This window comes from Schistocerca serialis, chromosome 5, assembly GCF_023864345.2.
Source record: "Schistocerca serialis cubense isolate TAMUIC-IGC-003099 chromosome 5, iqSchSeri2.2, whole genome shotgun sequence".
Lineage (NCBI taxonomy): Eukaryota > Metazoa > Arthropoda > Insecta > Orthoptera > Acrididae > Schistocerca > Schistocerca serialis.
Window position 1 is genome coordinate 23,868,969 of NC_064642.1, and position 17,258 is coordinate 23,886,226.

Genomic DNA, 17,258 nt, shown 5'->3' on the forward strand with positions numbered 1-17,258 from the left:
GTTGATTTAGACCTGACAGTTAACAGTTCCCATGGTATCACATGTATCATAAAAGACAAGGAAATGTGTAATTCAACACACATATGTGGCATTCAGTTTTCATTGTATTTGTCAGGCTGGATAACTTAGCACATTGATTGGTTGTATGGTTTCTTAACATCAAAGACCAAACATTGATAAATAAATTATCAGCCAACGAACTCCTGAGCCAAATAAATTAAACTTATGTGTATGTCTGTGGATGCAGGGTGTGTGTGTGTGGGGGGGGGGGGAGAGGGGGGGGGGGGAGTTGGGGGGAGGCTATCAATCTTCTGGTTGGGTTGACATGGCCTGCTATGTATTCCTCTCCTGTACCAACCATTTTTTCACCGCCCAATGTCCCCCACTATTTCTTGAATATATTCCATTTCCTGTCCTCCCCTACATTTTTCCCCTCTAGAGATAGCCCTACTTCCATGACGTTATTCTCTGGTGTTTTAATACATTTTCTACCATCCTGTCCCTTGTTCTTCTCCATGTTCTCCTATCCTAAAAAATTCTGTAGAGATCATCTTCCTTTCTTATGTTATCAGTTTGTCAGTATTCAAATCCTTCTATAGTATCACATCTGAAACTCTTCCAATTCTCTTCTTTTCCAGATTTCCCATGGTCCATTATTCACTTCCATACAATGGTTTAATCCAAATGTACATTTCTCAGAAATTTCTTCCTCAAATTAATTGGATTATACCATAATATCACTTACATTATTGAAACTTTCTATCAGGACCATCTTCATTCATAGCATATAATATTCTTGGCATGTTACATCTTCCACTTTTTCAGTCTTTGACATCTGATTTCATTTTGACTGGCCCACCTCATTTTTGTACATGCACTGATGTAACTGCTTTGATTGCACAAAGTTTTCCAATCAACAGCATTAGCAGATGTACTTGCTCCTTTCCACAGTTGCCAATATCTCTGTTATCCATACCTTGAACCATATCACTGACTTTAGCAATTATTTGATTTGTTGGTCCCAGAATTTCTACCTTACTTTGTAAATGTTCTGCTTATTGTTCTCATTTGTCATAAACTCACCCTTGTTTTGCTTCACCTCATCCTAGCTTTGTACAGGTTTACAGAGTAGCAAAATAATGAAAATGCAACATTCATTTGCAGCAGAATACGTGCAAATGATTGATATTTCTCTCAAAAATACACACTGACAGTACCACACTAAATTGTAGGATCATCAACTCTTAATAGCACAAAGTGAATCCAAAAAATATGGGATTGACCAATGAAGAGGATGAAAGGCTCTGAAAAAATAATGAATCTACGTGTTTCAAAGGGCGGGTACAGATCTTGGCATGCACATAAAAAATTCTTGAAAATGATAAATATTTCTCCAATGTGTTCCATGAACTACTCTGTTCTATTCATACTGTTCATGTTTAGCAGATGTAGTGGTCAGGCCATTTTCTGAAGTTCTCTACAATGTCCATCCAACCACTTTCAAATATTACTTGCTGTGAGAACAAGTGCCTTACTCTGTTGTAAAATCTCACATATCTGGTAGGTATGGAAATGAATGGCATCCAGGAAGCTTTTATGCAATCACCTTCAGTTGTGTACAAATACCAATGAACTTTACTAATTTCAATATAACACACTTCTGTGTATTTCTTTGAGACATAAAACTAGTAAGAAAGACAAAGCTAGAAAGCTATTAAGAGTGAAGTACCTGACAACCAAGCACGAGTAGTGCAAGATGTTTCTACAAGGTTTTTCAATCTTTGTATTTCCTGTTCATACTCTCTCAGAAGTGCATCTTTTGCATCTTCATTGATATGGGGCTTATTCTTGATATTTTTTGCTCGGTTAGCATAACGCAGTGTGCTCAAACTTTCTTCATAGTTACTATCAGCTGGTGAAAGGCATGCAATCATAAGTGTCTTTGTGTTGCCACCTAGTGAATCCTGAAAAATGATCAATAACAGATCTACAGTAGCAAATTACAAATATATTTACATTACATTTTTACAAATAGAGGATTAACAGTTCTCTGAGAAATACTGCTGAATAAAGAACATATTCATGTACATGCATAGACACAAGTGTTACTCCATACACTAGGTAGAGAGGAATGCCCAAATTTTCAGAAAATGTTCTTCACATATTGGAGGAGAAAATATGGTCTATAGATATGCGTCTAGAAACAATTTATTTCCATGTAAGAAATCACCTTCAACAACTTTCATACTATGTTAATTATGGGAAGCACACAACACTATAATGTTAGAATACAAAGTATAAAACTCTTTCTTTCATGAAGTTTTCAGTATGCCCCCATGGTAATGTCTGGTTAAGTTGTAAATCTTGGATTTACATAAATGTAGCATAAACTGTTTAAAGTAATATTAGGGACACGGCAAGCACATAATGGTTTCCTATTGTCCATTATGGATTTGGTTCCTGAACAGTCTAGTGCAAAAGAATGCAAATGCTCAAGTGATGAGCCAATTAGCACATGATCATGGCTGTGCCACTCATTATGCATATCACACAAGATAATAGAATAAAGGTGTCCCAACAATAGAACAGTTGAAGAACCACTTGGGTAGTATGGGATGCTGACATCTGCTACTTGCAATTGAAAGACACACAGAAGGATGAAAACCCCTTCACCTTCTAATATGCCCACCCATTTTCTGTTTTTAACTTCATTAGTTGCAGTAGTACTGCAGAATCATGCCAAAATTAAATGTGACCTCTATCTGTCTGTTTAGTTTTTAGAAGAAACAATACACTGTTGATGATAACAGGGTCACTCATCTACTGCAAATGTGTGTTAGTAATGTGTATTTGCATACAGGTACACTGAGCTCTGTGTGAAACTAGCTGTAATTATGTGAATGTATAAATTGCCATTAGCAGCAGCTATTCTTGGCCCTTCATTTAATAACTGTTGGATCAAGAAAAACAGCCATAACTAAATATCTGATCTGAATTCCCTAATCATAAATTGTTTTTAAAATCAGAGGTCAGTTTCATACAATAATTCTTAACAGAGCCATCATTTAACTGCTGCTCTCTCTCTCTCTCTCTCAACCAAACAATTTATGTGGTGTTCCACCCTCATACAATGATTGGAACACATTAAAATAAACTGATTTTTCCTTAGTACTAATTTTGCTTTGTTCCCTCATAGAGCAGTAACCAGAACTGCAAGAAAAGGTTATTTGTTCATAAGTGATCTGTTATATCTCAGTGTTCTGGGTACTGATTTCACCTCTGGCTTAGTTCTGTACATCACAGAGGTTAGTTGCATTATTTGCAGATTGAAGTGGGTTGTCAATGCAGGTTTTTTGTCAGTGTTTGGGGCAGCATTGTTGGTGACTTTCTGTTAGGGCCTCATTTTCTTCCACCCACAGATGAACATATGTTGCTTTCTTAAAGAACATGCTACTTGAAGTGCTAGATGATGTGCCTTTACCTGTGATGTCAAAAAAAGTATTTTAGGCACAACAGAGTACCATTCTCATTTCAGTGTTAATGTATACAGGCTTCCACATAACATATTCCACGAACCCACTAGACTTAAATTTGTTAGAAAATCTGAAACTTTTGTTTCTTGAATTCTGGTACAAAATGAAGAGAGACTTTTTGCCTACATCATGGAAGGCTGTGAAAACATGCAAAAATACTACACCAGTGCATCTGAGATTATGGAAAACATTTTAACATTTTGTGTAAGAAAGAGTTACATGTGATATGGTGACACATTCTGTTTCTTTGTGTTTCCCATGATTAATGCACTATGAAGAATTGTAGAAAATGAGTTTTAATGTGGAAATTAAATGTTTCCATGACCATGTTCTTGTAACATATTTTCTTCTTCTGTGTAACATATTTTCTTCAGAAAATTTGGCTGCACCTTTTTGCTACATCTGAAAATCAGTTAACATTAAAAAATGACAGAACAGGGAAGTGATTAAGACAGTATAAAACATAACAGCCCAGCAAACATCTCCAATAATTGATTAGTCTTTCAAAAATGAACACTCATTTGATTTAATCAGGGACACAAAACAACAGTGATCTTAGCTCCCTATTACCCACACTGAAATTAAGTTCAGTGTCATTCTAATCAAGCTAGGCAGTGTTCTTGAAGAATAGTAGTAGATCTTTTACTAGAATTTTGTTAGATACAATCTCTTCACATATTAATGACCCAAATGTCTTGTGTCTTTCGGTCTCCCATGCTTCACATTGGAAGAATAAATATGGCGCAGTTTCATCTCCCACACCACACAGTTTGCACTTAGTGGCTTCTTTTTTTCCTTTCATACTGTGCAGGTGTTTCCTGAAGTTCCCATGGTAAGACATTGGACCTACAATGAGTTTACTCTGTCCTTTATTGAGTCCAGGATTGAAGAACTTCTTTTAAAAAATGTTTTCTGCATCATTATTTTACCACGTTTTGTTTTTGAATCTTAATTCAATATCCTAAGTGCTGCCTCATGATCCAGCTATGTAGTTTAGAGTTTACTATCACCTTTGTGGTGATTATGGCAGGTTCTAGTCCAACAATGAAGTCATCACTCCTCCCCAGCTATCTCTCATTACCAATAATATCCAAGTGACAGGAACCGTAACAGAATTGCCCTATTGCTTTCCTCCACCCTCACAAGGGATTCATGGTATCCTGTAATGATCTTTCTTCTTGTTGCAGGGGCTTATGGAGATTTCAGAGCTACTTGGGTGTCTAGATGAATAACCATTGTATCACTATGTAGATCCTCTTCTGTGGACACTCTGATAGAGAACATCTTCTCCTGGGAAATTGGAGCCAGGATCTCTGGAAAAATTGCACTCTCTAATCTAGGCTGTACCCACCCCCAGCACCTCCTGAACAGTATTGTGGTTCATTCTACCACTGCTACCTACTTCCAGTTGTTACACTGAAACATTGTTGAAGCGCCTGGAATCTGTTGTGTAGTTGGCTGGCATTTTCCAGGCCATTTCTATATTCACCACATTCATTATAATAGAGTGACATTCTGGATATCATTAAGGTTTCCAGTATTTTCCAATTCAAATGGATATAAACAAGTTGGATTAAAGTACGGAGAAGAAAATCATTGTTCAGGAGAGGGTCAGGGGTTACACTTCCTTACCACCCTGTCTCAAATCTTAATAGTTCTGTCAAGATTATGTAAGGAAGTAGTTATTAATAAGATTCAGTATAATACTGTAAAATATTATATTATTGTAAACAGCCATTTTGAATTTCAAGAAGGTGATCATCATAAGCAAATCTGTTACAAAGTTTAGTATACCAGCAGATAACAACATTCATGACGGAGGTGTAATACACAAAGTCATATCTGTGTAGTAGGATTCTGTTCGAGTGCAGTGTTTAAGTCGTACGCATGCAGTGAACACGGGCAGAGTTCACACCACCAGTCGACCAGCAGTGGTGCCAAGGCTGGGTGGTGGTGCACAGTGCATGTGACCTGGCTACATGTGGGCTCTTCAAGGGCTGAGCATGGTGTCAGCATCTGGTAGCTATTGAAACTTCCAAACTTCTTTGTACTTATTTGTGCATGAGCAGCATGAACCGCGCTGATTACGGGTGAGCACAAGGTAGGAAAGGAAACAGAATTTGATTATGAATCCAATGGTACACAGATACGACTGGAAATGTTATATGAGAGGAGATACAGATACAAATAGCGTTGAATACAAATAATTCACTAAATAATTTATAACTGATATACTGTTCAATCCACAAAAGAGATCCAGCACTCAGTTTGTAGCTCTTGATAAGACACATCTACATAGCTATGTAGTTGCATATTCAATAGCTTTAATAATTAAATTGCAAAATTAATTGAAATCAGCATATCACTGACAGCATGACAGTACATGTGGACAGTGATAACACCCCCCCCCCCCCCATTTGGATTTTAAGATTTATTATTTTTAGTGTCAATTTTTATTGTTTTATGTTAAATTTGCATAATTTTTCCCACAATTTAAATTTTATTGATTATATACAAATTCTAATAATATCCTGCAGAAATGCATCATTCATAGTTGTACCATAAGTAGTGAAGGTGCAATGAGAATAAACAATTCTCACCATTGCAAGCAAAAAACTTTGATTTAAGGGCAAACTATGGTACCCAAAAATTATTATTTTATATGTGTATAGGGTAGAATTTTAGTACACAGCTAATAGCACAATGAGAATTTAATGAAACTTATGAATCAAAAATTGTGTAAAAGGACTGGTCATCACATGACATCCTTATGAGATATTAATGTGCATACTTTATGTGGGTGGGGATGCTGAGAGCTGGAAAATGGTGACAGTTTTCTGGAGGGGTGACCAAGTCTTTAGAAACTCAGTGGCCACATTCCTCATGGTCACTCAGTATGGAAAGGTGGCAAACTCAGTTTGGATTGAGTTGAAGGAGGTAGCATGTACATGGATATGAGTGGTGATAAAGCCACATTTTTAGGTGTTTGAAATATTTCGCATTGCATGGGACTTAGAAATATTTCAGCATAGACTCATATTATTTTGTAGTGTTTGACTTAGTCTCTCATAGATTTGCGGGAACTTCATTTAAATTTCTTCACTTAAAGGCATTTAGGACTGTGAATCATCGTGATTTCAAAGTAATTAATTAATTTATATAGTGAAGTTACAATCCATTCTTGGGGGCTTGAACCATTTTATCATTTCAACATAATAATTCATGTTGTGCAGCAGTCAGCAGTTTTGTGGGAGATTGATGGGTCAATAAACTGTTTTATTAAAACTTAGTCACCAATAGTTGGCATGTCATTTTGAAGTGGCATCTATGTTGAGCCTAGTAGACTTTAGAATTCCAACTAGATGTCAGCAACTACTTTTTATTAAATTTGAGGTGACTGAACCTTATGAAGAACTCTGCCCCTAGACTAACAGAGAGAGCCAGTGATTTACATGTGGGTTAATTGCATTGCAAGAAATTGTCAGTAATGTCCCAACGACTTTGAGTATGTTTTAGTCTTCCAAATTTTAAACACCTTAACATCTGGAGGACACCAAAGTTGTAGAACAGAAACAGAAGGAGCATGAATGCTACACTTAGCAAGTTATCTTGCTAACTATTATCTATCATCATGTAAAGATGGCGCTGGTAGGATTGTGTGGTGATAGGGTGCTCCAAAATCAATTGAAAATGAATGGTTCTTCGTGCAGAAGGTGTAAAAAATGTGTAGTCAAAGGAATTCGGTGCATTAAGTGCAAATTTTGGTTACACGAGAAGTGCGCAAATTTGTGTCTGAAATTTATGAATGATGTTATTCAGTGGACATGCCTCGACTGTATAAATGACAAAATGCATGATTAACATCTGCCCTATGCCCTAATTTCTAAGGACAAAATTATTCGTCTTCTTCAAAGTGACACTGATTCACTGAAAGCAGAACTGACAATGCTAAAGCAAGAAAATATTGCATTGAAACATGAAGTGTTGTGTATGTGAAAAAACTCCAGTATCAGATGGGCCTACTTCGGCAAATACACGGAGTGATACAACTGACAAACCACAAAAAAATTCGGCCACCATTACGAAAGAAAAAGAAACTGATTAGATTAGATTATTATTTGTTCCATAGATCATGAATACGACACTTTGTAATGATGTGGAATGTGTCAGGTAAATAAAAGGTGTCTGTACAAGATACTGCATTACACAAAATATTACATGACACTTAATTTTTTTTTTCTTTTTTCTTTTTTTTTGGGGAGGGGAGTTGGGGGGGATACTACCCACTTACTATATCCAAAAATTCGTCTAATGAGTAGAAGGAGTTGCCATTCAGAAATTCTTTTAATTTCCTTTTAAATGCTATATGGAAGATACGGAAGAACCAAACAAATATAAGTGGACCAGCGTAATGTACAAAAAAGACTGAAAGAAGCATTATAATAAGAACTGAATGAGTGAATTCTTTATTATAGGTGACTGATTGTTGAAAAACATAGTTGTTCCAAACTCTGAAATCAACATTCGAACTGGAATCAGGACACCTCAATTGCATACACACCTCAACAATGTCTTAAGCTCATGAGAAAACGCAGCAAATAAGCATAGCAGAAATCCAGAAGGTATTTTTATCCCCATGCGAACAAATTCGCTTCGAAACAACAGTGAGGAAGAAATTATAAACCACACAATGAACCTCATCTGAATGGTCAGAAGACTGCACTCAAATTCCAGAATAATAATAAGTGGGACTGTGTACAAGAGATTGGTGAGTGACAGCTATGTGCAGAGAATAAACGGCAATATTAAAGAACAGTGCAATAAAGTAGGAGTCATTTTCATTGATTCCAACAAATTTCTAAGCGCAAAGTGTCTTGCCAAAGATGGTCTACATCTGAATAGGTTGGGCTCAAAAATATTCATTAAGATGTTCATAGATACTGTACTTGCCTGGTCACAAAAAATAAAGCAAACTGATAAGTGGTGATGGGAGTGAAAAACTTGATGCTTCAAACAATAAAAACTCCAAAGTAGATGAAATGGAAATCATTCTGTCAGAATGTGCAAATATTAGAGTTGTTTGTTTAAATGAGCACTGGTTTACGGAGGACACAATTAAAATTCTAAACAAGATAGGGAACTTCAGATTAGCAAGCAGCTTTTGCAGAAGAAACAAGTCACGTGGAGGCTCATGTATACTTCCACATAGTGATACAAGTTATGAGACCAGAAACTGTTTTAATTACTTAAATGAAGAATGTGTGTTTGAGAGCTGTTGTGTAGAAATAGTGGACTCACAAGCATATGTTATAATAATCTCAAAATACAGAATTCGAGGGACGTCAACATCACTCCTATTTTTATCTAAGCATCAAATTATGCTAGAAGACCTTTGTACAGAAAAAAAGAAAAAAACTGGTAATAGCTGCTGATTTTAATATTGACCTCACCTGTGATAGTAGCCATGCTTCAAGATTCAGTAACTTAGTAAAGAAATATGGTTTCAAATTGTATTTCCTTGAATCTATAGGAGACAATGGGCAATCAGCAACGTGTATTGACAATGTTCTAACTAATTATGTATATGAAGATGTGTATAAATTTTGTCTAGATCTAGGTATTTCAGATGATTGTGCATTTTTCATTTAGCTGCCACAGACAGACAGGAACATTTCACGTATGAGAACCCATATGAGCAGGAACTTTTGCAAAGAAAACTTGCTAACGTTTAGTGAGAAACTAAAAGAGAAAACATGGCTTTTGATCATTGTAAGTCAAGTGACAAAAACTTTGAGAAATTCATGAATAGTTTTCTTGGTGTCTTTAATGAATCATTTCCACCTAGACTGTGCAGCAATAAAATAACAAATAAAGTGGTTTACCCAGGTCATAAAAATTTCCAGTGTAAGCAAAAGGCAAGTGCATAGAGAACTAAAATATAATAAAGATATTAATATCATTAAATATGTTAGACTCTACACAACCATATTTAAAAGAGTTGTCAGAGCAGCAAAACAACTGGAAAATAACAGGCGAATTTTAAATCATAAAAATAAGACAAAGGCTGTGTGATCAGTGATTAAATCTGAGTTAGGTGTTAAAGCCTGTAACCAAGAAATTTCAAAAATTGATGTTGAAGAATAGAATAGAATAGAAGAGAATAGCATAGAATAGAATAGAATATTTTTATTAGCCTTTCAGTATTTTTCATACAATTGGCTTCATCAAAGTTTACAGAGGGTTTTAGTTTCAATATGATATTCAAATAGTTACAGAAAGGGGTGAAAAGGAACTAAAGACCTTTTCTTCAGCATTATGTAAAACGATGTTTTATACAGTAATTAAATACACACATAAGGAAAGAATCACAGTAAATAACTAGCTTATATAATATCAAAACATTTTCTTCATAACTTAGGTAAAACATATATTTTGATGATTAGTTTCTAAGAATTCTAGAGTTGTATAGAATTCATTGCTTTTTAGCCAGGCTTGCAATGTATTCTTATATTTATTTAGTGGTACTGTACGAGCTGAGCATGGTACCTTATTGAAAAATTTTATGCTTAAGTACTTATAGTTATTATGGACTACAGCAAGTCTTGTGGAAGGCAAGTCCAGCAGGTGACTGTTTCTTGTACTGTGTGCATGCACATCACATCTCATGTTCAATTTTTTCAGATTTTCTCTGGCATATGTTAAACAGTTATATATGTACATGCTTGGCACTGTCATTACGCCAAGAGATTTAAAATAATTTCTGAAGGACTCTTTGGGTGCTAACCCTTCCATGCACCTGATTACTTTCTTCTGCCATCTGAAAATACGTTCAGCCTCTGGGGAGTTACCCCAAAGCGATATTCCATATTGCAGTTGGGAATGAAAAAAAGCATAGTATGTGTGGAGTAGCAATGTTTCTTAATTTATAGAATAAGAAAAGTACTCGTGCTAGTTTACTACACAGATAATTGGTGTATCCTTCCCATGAGAGCTTTTGGTCTATGATCAGTCCAAGTAATTTCACTGTTTTGTCTTCATTTTTAGTTGCTTTGACATTAAATATTATTTCTTCTGTTTTTGTTTGCTTTATGCACAGCTGGTTAGCCTGACACCAGTAATTAGCCATTTGCATCATTTCTCTATTTTTGTCCAGTACACTCCGTAAGTTCTCTCCTGTACTTATTAATGTCATATCATCAGCATACAGTATGTTCTTAGATGGTATGTAATTCGAGAAGTCATTAACATAGACAATGAACAGAAAAGGTCCAAGAACAGAGCCTTGGGGTATTCCTCTTTCTATAGGGAGTATTTCTGACCTCTGCTTATTTGCATATACAAGTTGTAACCTATTGCTTGGATAAGATTTGAATAGACGGAGTGTATCATCTTCAATGCCATAGTATTTCAACTTTTTGATGAGAGTGTCATGTGACACTGAGTCAAATGCTTTACTTAGGTCAATAAGTCTTCCAGACATTGATACCCTTTTTCCATACCCTTCATAAACATTGCTCACCAAAGCTTCTACTGCTTTTACAGTTGATAGGTGTGACCTGAAGCCAAACTGTTGTTCATTTAAAATTTTGTTGGTTTCAAAATACCTGTATATCTGCTTATGCACACAATTTTCTACTAACTTGGATATGATTGGTACTATTGAAATGGGTCTGTAGTTATTTGGGAGGTTTCTTTCGCCTTTTTTATACACAGGCAATGTAACTGTGAGCTTCAGACAGTTGGGGAATATTCCTTCATCAAGTACTCTATTTGATAGTGAGAGAAGTGGCATTTTAATTTCTTTTGCTATACATTTTATGATGAGATTACTGAGTCCATAATAGTCTTCTGTTTTGGAATTACCTAATTTGTTTATTGACTTATGAATATCATTTAATGTGATTTGGGTCCAAGTGAACTTCTCACTTCTTGTCTGTTTCGCACAAGTGAGCAATGCTTCTGCATCAGAGGCAGAATTGATGGGTGGGGTGGTGACGCTATTTACAAAATATTCATTGAGAATATTGCAGTCAATAGGGATACTCCTTTCTTTATTGGTGTTATTAATTTCCCTTTTAATGATAGTCCAGGCAGCTTTACATTTATTTTTAGAATTTAAAATATATTCATCATTTGCACAGCACTTAGCATTTTATTTCTAATCTGTAAAGGTTTCTCATTTTAGTGTAATTTTCCTTGTCCCTATCACTGTTATGAGATTTGTCTTTCATAATCATCAGTAGTATTCTGAGTTTGTTAAGTTGTGGGATGTACCACTTGTTAGTATTTTGTTGCTTATGAGTAATATTACTCTGGTACCTTTTGGTTACCAAGGGGCATGTCATTTCTACTATATGCTTGATCTCTGTCAGGAAAATGGAAAAACATTTATTAATCGTTTTCTTGTTATCCATTACATGAGTCCAATTCATTTCTTTTAAATGGTTTATCATTTTGTTTACATTGGATTCACCTCTCTCTCTGTAGAACTGAAGGCTGACTTTTCTATTTGAAGCCATAGCCCTGCGTGATCTGATATTCCTAATCCTATTACATCACATTGTATGGAGTCTTTTTCTACATTGCTAATTATGTTATCAAGGCATGTGTTCAATCTAGTTGGTTTTTCATTGAGACAGTAATAGTTTAATGACTTCAGAGTGTTAATCATATGAATTACATTTTTTTCTCTTTGCCCTTATATCTATATTAATATCACCTACAATTACAATCCTATGCTGTTTATATTTTGACAACAGCAATATTAAAGTATTAATTTTTTCTATAAGTACTATCTCATCAGAACCTGGGATTTGATAGATTGAGACAATTATAGTTTTCTGTTTGTGCATTACCACACCAGCTACTTCTATTGTAGCTCCAAGGCATATTCTACTAAGGTCTATAACTGAGTAATGCAATTCAAGATAACTTTTGCCATATATTGAGACCCCACCATGTGTAATACTTTTTCTGCAGTAGCTTGTAACTAACAAATATCCAAGAGGAACACACAAGTCTATTTCAGTGTCTTTCATCCAGTGTTCATTGATGCATAGAACACTGCAGTTGATTTTATCGAGCCAGTATTGCAATTCATTGATTTTACACCTAAGAGATTGTACATTTATATGAAGGAGGAGGAAACTGTCACTGCATAATGGTATTCTACTTTCGCAGAACCTTTTTTTTTTTTTTTTTTTTTGTTTGAGTCATCAGTCTTCTGACTGGTTCGATGCGGTCCGCCACAAATTCCTCTCCTGAGCCAACCTCTTCATCTCAGAACAGCACTTGCAACCTTAAGTCCTCAATTATTTGCTGGATGTATTTGAATCTCTGTCATCTTCTTCAACAGTTTTTGCCATCTACAGCTCCCTTTAGTACTATGGAAGTCATTCCCTCGTGTCTTTACAGATGTCCTATCATCCTGTCCCTTCTCCTTGTCATTGTCTCCCATATATTCCTTTCCTCTCCAGTTCTGTGCAGAACCTCCCCATTTCTTACCTTATCAGCCTACCTAATTTTCAACATTTGTCTGTAGCACCACAGTGCAAATGCAATTCTCTTCTGTTCTGGTTTTCCCACAGCCCATGTTTCACTACCAAACAATGCTGTGTTCCAGACATGCATTCTCTGAAATTTCTTCCTCAAATTGAGGCCAATATGTGATATTAGTAGACATCTCTTGGCCAGGAATGCCCTTTTTGCTATTGCTAGTCTGTTTTTGATGTCCTCCTTGCTCCATCCGTCATTGGTTATTTTACTGCCTAGGTAGTAGAATTCCTTAACTTCATCTACTTCATGATCATCAATCCTGATGTTTAGTTTCTCACCTCATGAGGTACCCTTACAGGACATGGACAAAAGGAAATAAAGTAAAAGAGGCATAACAAGAAACAAAACTAATATTTTATGAGAAATGGGAAGATGTATGTTATTGACTAGGGTGGCTGGAGTAAATAAGCTATCAACAACTGTATCATACGCATATACACTGTAATGGTAGAAATGACAGCAACATTATTCAAACCAAAGGGCCTGTAACTTTAATTAAATCCAAACAGTTTAGTTGACCATGATCTTTAACAAAAGGAATACCAGTTGGCCATAGCAACCAGGTCAGCAGGCAGTGAATATTATTCATGTGTTGGAGTATGTTCTTGGCACATAAACCATGAGAAGATAAGCCAACTACATAGAAGATTTTTGGCGAGTGATTTCAACAGCAATGGGTGCTGTGACAGCTTCCGACAACAACACTTCATCGCTTCGCAGTCGGCGGCAGTGCAGCTGTGTACAGCAACGGCTATACAGCAACAGTCTGAGACTGTGCCACACACAAGACATCAGCAGGGCTCTACAGCAGCTGGTACGTTAAATTAGGTGATCTTTACAGTGAACTGCCTCCAGAATCAGTGTGTAATTACTTAATTTGCAATAATTGACTGTGATTGACACTGACAAACATTGGGTGATGGTGGAAATATGTTAATAAATAACCAAAGTTTTTAGTGTGATACACACTTTAAGTTGTACAGTAATTTAAAAATATGCATATCATGGCTTTAGCGGAAATTCTAGATAAACTTAAAGCATCAGAAAAACTGGAGGAACTATCTCGAAACAGTAAAAGTCATGCAGATAAACCTCATGAACTATCTCAAATTAATAAAAAAGTTAGACGATTTAGCCACAAAAATAGATAAAATTTCCAAATTAGAGGAAACCTTAAGCTAATTTACGTAAGGAGTTTGAAATGAAAATAGTCAATCATTGTGATATAGTTAGACAAGAAGTGAAAATACCATTTAATGATGTAAATGATAAGATGAAACAGTTAGAGAAATCATCTTCGAGTAATTACGAAACCATATGCATTCAAATCTCAGAGACACAAGATAGGGTAGAAATATTATAAGTGAATAAAAAACTTATTGAAATTGCTAGTGATCCACATACTTTAACTAATTTGGAGAAGCATCTAGAAGAAATGGAACCGCAAAAAGTACACAAAAAAGTAGACACTACTAGCTGACTGTGATATTAATTATAAGAGTGAGTTACAGAAATTATGGAAGGAATTAGAAAACACTAAACAGGAATGTAGAAGAAAAATAGCTAAATCTAACATGGGATTATCTCCAGAATTATTAGAATAATTATGAACAGGAAGTGGAATTAGTGACGCTAAGCAGTTTCTAAAGTGTAAGCCAGAAGGAGACGTACATCCAATGTACTCCTCCTTAAGAGTATTTTCTTGATCTATGCCTCAGAAATGGGATGATAAAAGAAAAAAATTACACTAGGACATTTACTAGCTGATGCAGTAGAATGGTGAACAGCTCATTCAGAGGAATTTAAATCATGGGAATATTTTCAGGAAAAATTTAAGAGAAAATACTGGTCCAAAACTTCACAAAAAAATTGACACTATAGTTATTAGGTCCTAAATTCTATAATGGTTCATGGGGTACATATAAGAAGTGTATCAAGGCATCTGACTAGGGCTAAGTGTTCAGATACCCCATTAGATGAAAAACATTTTGTTCAAGTGCCGGTAAGGAGATCGCCTTATTTCGCACAAAAAGAAATCTTATATAGTGGGTAGAACAATTTGTAGAAGGTTTGGTTAACCTGAATAAAGAAAGAGGCCATTTCAATCATACAGAAAATTAGAATACAGGAAATGGAAATACAGGACATGAGGGAGAATGCTATGCATTTAAATTTTCCAGGAAAAAAGAGAGTAATTTTTGTTGGATAGATATGAGACCAAATAAAGATCACAATAGAAAGAGAAATAACAGTGAAATGAGTAATTCACAGGATTCTGTAATCATGACCCAAGCACCATTGACACTGCAGTAAAACAGAATACATCTAAGGTCAAACAAAGCACAGATGCAAATAATTATCCAATAACAGTATCAAAAATGGGCAACATCCTGGGACATGAGCGAAATTTCAGAATGTAACAAAACTATTATAGGACCATACACTGAAAAATTAATTGCATTCAGTAATAAACACATACAAGAGAATGGCTACTACAAGAAGATAATACAGAAGAGGAAGTGTAATTAAAACCAACAATCAGGGAAAGGCATTACATATAGATGTAGATATTTACATAGATTCAGGGAGCCAAATTTCATTAATTTCTCAAGAATACCTGCGCACTCTCACAAAGAAAAATAAATGCCCTATATTACCACTGACAGGAGTCTATACCACAGGAATAGTTGGTAGTAAAGGAAAGCAAATCAGATAAGAAACTCGGCTCTTATTAGAGATCAGTGATGTTAAATTTAATTAGTAGTAGCCAAGGAGAACCTACATATATTGTTAGACCTAGATCGGCTATTAGAATATAAGTAAAACTTGACTTCGATGACAAGATGTTATATTGGGCCAAGGAAGGCTCTAATCACAATACACTGTTTAGAATAAATAAGTTGTTAACTAACAGGGATTTATTATTAGTTGCCACTGCTCAGTCTGTGAATGATGAAGGAGAAACAGAAAATCTGGAAGGGTGACAGGAACAACTCAAGATTAAATCTCAGGAATCCAACATATTAACTGAAGAACAACAACACAATTTATATATGACCTTAAAGAAATACAAGAATGTATTTTCTGAATAACCAGGAGTGATTGGAAATACAGAAAATGGTAGAAAATAGGGTAAGTGCTTATAACAACCCTTTACTTGTAGTAAATTCGGCAGCCAAACACTCTGCATGGGGTCTCCTGGTCAACAATGCCATACGATCATTTCATTTACTTGTAGTAAAGAAAGTAGTGGGAGGAGTGCAATTAGTGTTAGATGCACAGGTTTTAAACAAACATATAGGGACAGAACCCCCCCATGAACCATGGACCTTGCCGTTGGTGGGGAGGCTTGCGTGCCTCAGCGATACAGATAGCCGTACCGTAGGTGCAACCACAACGGAGGGGTATCTGTTGAGAGGCCAGACAAACGTGTGGTTCCTGAAGAGGGGCAGCAGCCTTTTCAGTAGTTGCAAGGGCAACAGTCTGGATGATTGACTGATCTGGCCTTGTAACAATAACCAAAACGGCCTTGCTGTGCTGGTACTGCGAACGGCTGAAAGCAAGGGGAAACTACAGCTGTAATTTTTCCCGAGGGCATGCAGCTTTACCGTATGATTACATGATGATGGCGTCCTCTTGGGTAAAATATTCCGGAGGTAAAATAGTCCCCCATTCAGATCTCCGGGCGGGGACTACTCAAGAGGATGTCGTTATCAGGAGAAAGAAAACTGCCGTTCTACGGATCAGAGCGTGGAATGTCAGATCCCTTAATCGGGCAGGTAGGTTAGAAAATTTAAAAAGGGAAATGGATAGGTTGAAGTTAGATATAGTGGGAATTAGTGAAGTTCGGTGGCAGGAGGAACAAGACTTCTGGTCAGGTGACTACAGAGTTATAAACACAAAATCAAATAGGGGGAATGCAGGAGTAGGTTTAATAATGAATAGGAAAATAGGAATGCGGGTAAGCTACTTCAAACAGCATAGTGAACGCATTATTGTGGCCAAGATAGACACGAAGCCCACACCTACTACAGTAGTACAAGTTTATATGCCAACTAGCTCTGCAGATGACGAAGAAATTGATGAAATGTATGATGAAATAAAAGAAATTATTCAGATTGTGAAGGGAGACGAAAATTTAATAGTCATGGGTGACTGGAATTCGAGTGT

At 36.0% G+C, this 17,258-nt stretch overlaps 1 protein-coding gene across 1 annotated transcript in view; it reads right to left on the minus strand.

The window, feature by feature from the left end:
* The window catches only part of LOC126481718 (osmotic avoidance abnormal protein 3-like), a 287,181-nt gene that overhangs the window by 121,470 nt on the left and 148,453 nt on the right, over positions 1–17,258 (minus strand). Inside the window, exon 6 of the mRNA XM_050105670.1 lies at positions 1,730–1,964. Coding sequence (XP_049961627.1) covers positions 1,730–1,964 — 235 coding nt within the window. The remainder of the gene's footprint in view (positions 1–1,729; positions 1,965–17,258) is intronic.